The sequence below is a fragment of the Orycteropus afer genome, unplaced genomic scaffold, assembly GCF_000298275.1.
Source record: "Orycteropus afer afer isolate SDZICR_OR568_19922 unplaced genomic scaffold, OryAfe1.0 scaffold00040, whole genome shotgun sequence".
Classification (NCBI taxonomy): Eukaryota; Metazoa; Chordata; class Mammalia; order Tubulidentata; family Orycteropodidae; genus Orycteropus; species Orycteropus afer.
The window spans coordinates 14,734,996-14,738,986 of NW_006921627.1; the positions used below are offsets into that span (position 1 = coordinate 14,734,996).

The 3,991-nt window shown below is 38.8% G+C and overlaps 1 protein-coding gene across 1 annotated transcript in view; it reads right to left on the reverse strand.

Annotated features, from left to right (window-relative positions):
- LOC103193915 (pregnancy zone protein-like) overlaps positions 1-3,991 on the reverse strand; it is an 80,228-nt gene that overhangs the window by 30,250 nt on the left and 45,987 nt on the right. The window contains exon 16 of the mRNA XM_007937218.1: positions 444-608. Within this exon, the coding sequence (XP_007935409.1) occupies positions 444-608 (165 nt within the window). The remainder of the gene's footprint in view (positions 1-443; positions 609-3,991) is intronic.

A 3,991-nucleotide genomic window follows, 5' to 3' on the forward strand; every position in this document is an offset into this window, starting at 1 on the left:
ATCTCTGAGTCAAACACAGGGAGGAAGTGAAAAGAGTGTTTTTACACTGTAGGGATTGGAATGAATGTCACAAAACAAAATGTGTATGAACTGTTGAATGGAAACTAAATTGCTTTGTAAACATTCACACAAGTCAAATTTAAAAAAATCTCTTTGAGTCACTGAGGGGAATATGACAGTGATAATTAACTCTGAGGTCAACTTGATTAAGGTTTTGAGCCCTAAAAGTAAACACATACTATTTACAATGTCAGAGAAATTTATGTTTGAAAATCTGTATGTATAAAAAATTCTCTGTCATTCTGAGATTCCAATATTTTTCTCTTAATCATAGCTTGCTTGGAGGAAGGGAGTAGATCCTAGTACTCAGAAGTCCATTGACTCTCCATCTTAACAAAGGCTGAGGAATGACCTTTCTTTATATTTTTAGGAAAAAGAACTACCTGGAAGATACTGTAGACATCATCATCTGGCAGGGCCTGCTTTGGTGTGTAAATGATTCCATTCCTAATAATGTCTTCTACACTGATGCATTCATCATCATCTTCATTCATAACCCTTCCATACATAAGACTTAGATCCTCCTTTACTGGTAGCAATTTATAGACCTGTAAAAGCAAGAGAAGGAACCCTTGAGTGGTGCAAATGATCAAGTACTGGACTACTAACTAAAAGATTGGCAGTTCAAACCCACCCAGAAGTGCCTCCAAAGACAGACCTAGTGATTTGTTTCTAAAAGGTCACAGCCATGAAAACTTTATGGAGCAGTTTTACTCTGCACATATGGGACCACTGTGAGGTGGAATAGACTGAGAGGCAAACAATAACAACAACAAAAGCAAGAGAACAAGGGGAAAACTGCTTCTCTCCCCGCTCCCCCCAATTTAATAATCAACAATTTAACAGATCATGGTGTTTATTTAACATCTCCATGCTTACATTATGAAAAACAATGCTGAAACTCATGGAGAGATATTGAAAGCTTGAATTCTAATCCTCTTGTACAAAAAGAGTAGCATACGGAGAGATTGAATGAATTAATCAAAATCTCAGAGCCTATTTTGGTTGCCAAAAAATTATCAAACCTGTTGCTGTTGATTCTAATTAATAGTGACTATGTAGGACAATGTTGAACTGTTGCAAAGGGTTTCTAAGGGTGTAAATCCTTTTGGAATCAGACTATGATATCTTTCTTTCACAGAATTGCTGGTGGGTTCAAACCTCTGACCTTTCAAGTAGCAGTCAAAAGCTTAAGCATTTTGCTGCCAGGGCTAGAATGAAAGCCAAGTCTTCCATCTCCCCACCCCAAATGGTTATCTCTAAAAGGAAGCAGAACATGTGGATGGTAAAGAATAGTGTAATGATAGAATAAAAGACACTCATAATCCCATCAGCTCCCCAAGTGGCAGGAAAGTGGGGGAAAGGAGAGAAAAAGCCAGGGGGACCAGGACAGAGCAAGGAAGCAGTGGCAGGGATCCAGGTAAGGGGAGAGACCCAGGACCCACCCCCAAGTGGCAGGAAAGCGGCAGGTTTCCATGTAAGGGGAGGGTGGAGAGGTTTTGAACAGCTAAGGGAGACAAACTTGTCTGTTGGTTTATCATACTGTGGTGGCGTGTTGCTGTGAGGCTTGAGGCTGTGCCACCAGTGTTACAAACCCAGTGAGGTTGCACATGATGCACAGGTTTCATTGTGGCTTGCAGATTGAGAAAGACTAGAAAGAAGGAAGAGGCCATCCACATCTCAAAGAATTGGCCAGGGAAAACCTTATGAATAGCAGAGGAATACTGTCTGATACATTACTGTACAACTTTATGAATAGCCCAGAAATATTACTGTACAGCTTTATTAATAGCCCAGATACAGTGCAGGAGGACGAGCCACTTAGGTTGGAAGCTCTAAAAATATGACTGGGAAAGAGCTGCATCATTAGAGTAGAACCTTACTGATACAGAAAAAGTAAAACTTTTGAGACTTCCATTTGCTGATGTGACATGACTCAAAGCGAGGAGAAACAGGCACAAACATCCATTAATAATTGGAACATGGAATGTATGAAGTATAAATCTAGGAAAATTGGAAGTTGTCAAAAATGAAATGGAACACATGAAGATTGATATCGTAGGCATCAGTGAGCTGAAATGCACTGGTTTTGAATCAGAAAACCACATGATCTACTATGCTGGGAATGACAATTTGAAGAGGAATGGCGTGACATTCAGCATCACAAGGGATGTTTCAAGATCTGTCTTGAAGTACAATGCTGTCAGTGATAGGTAAATATCCCTATTCCTTCAAGGAAGACCAATTAATTATTATTATTAAAATTTATGCACCAACTACCAAAGCAAAATATGAGGAAATTGAAGATTTTTATCAGCTTCTGCAGTCTGAAATAGACCAAATGTGCAATCAGGATGTGTTAATTATCACTGGTGATTGGAATGCAAAAGTTGGAAACAAAGAAGAATCATCAGTAGTTGGAAAACTTGGCCTTGGTGACAGAAATAATGCTGGAAATCCCACGACAGAATTTTGCAAGACCAATGACTTATGCATTGAAAATACTTTTTTTCAACAATTCAAAACGGCGGCTATACATGTGGACTTTGCCAGATGGAATACACAGGAATCAGATTGACTACATCTGTGACAAGAGGTGGTGGAGAAGCTCAATATCTTCAGCCAAAACAAGGACAGAAACTGATTGTGGAACAGACAATCAACTGCTCATATGCAAGTTCAACTTGAAGTTGAAGACAATTAAAACAAGTCCATGAGAGCCAAAATATGACCTTGAATATATCCCTCCTGAATTTAGAGACCATCTAAAGAATAGATTTCATGCACTGAACACAATGACTGAAAACCAGGATTGTGAGATGACATCAAGAACATCATCCATGAAGAAAGCAAGAGGTCACTAAAAAGATGAGAAAAGAAAAAAAGACCAAAATGGATGACAGAAGACACTCTGAAACTTGCCCTTGAGCAAAGAGTAGCTAAAGCGAATGGAAGAAATGACAAGATAAAAGAGCTAAACAAAAGATTTCAAAGGCAGCTCAAGCAGATGAAGCCATTTACTGTAATTAAATGTGCAAAGACTTGGAGATAGAAAACCATCAGGGAAAAACAGGCTCAGCATTTTTCAAGCTCAAAGAACTGAGGAAAAAATTTAAGCCTTGAGTTGCAATATTGAAAGATTCTATGGGCAAAAGATTGAATGATGCAGGAAACATCAAATGAAGATGAAAGGAATACACAGAGTCACTGTTCCAAAAAGAACTGGTCAATCTCATCCATTTCAGGAGGTGGCATATGATCTAGAACCAATGGTACTGAAGGAAGAAGTTGAAGCTGCACTGAAGGAATTGGCTAAGAACAAGCCTCCAGGAATTGACGGAATACCCATTGAGATATTTTAACAAACGGATGCCCCACTGGAGGCACTCACTCGGTTATGCCAAGAGATTTGGAAGATAGCTACCTGGCCAACTGACTGGAAGAGATACATGTTTGTATCCATTCCAAAGAAAGGTGATTCCACAGAATGTGGAAATTATAAAACAATATCATTAATATTTCATGCAAGTAAGATCTTACTGAAGATAATTAAAAAACAGTTGCAGCAGTATATTGACAGAGAACTTCCAGAGGTGCAAGCTGGATTTAGAAGGGGACGTGAAACAAGGGATATCATAGCTTCTGTCAAATGGATCTTGGCTCAAAGCAAAGAATAACAGAAAGATGTTTGTTTACTTGTGTTTTATTGACTGTGCAAAGGCATTTGATTGTGTGGATCATAACAAACTGTGGATAATGTTGAGAAGAATGGGGATTCTAGAGCACTTAATTGTGTACATTGACCAGGAGACTGTCATTTGAACAGAACAAGGAGACACTACATGGTTTAAAATCAAGAAGGGAGTGTGTCAGGGTTGTATCCTTTCCCCATACTTATTCAATCTATATGCTGAGCAAATAATCTGAGAAG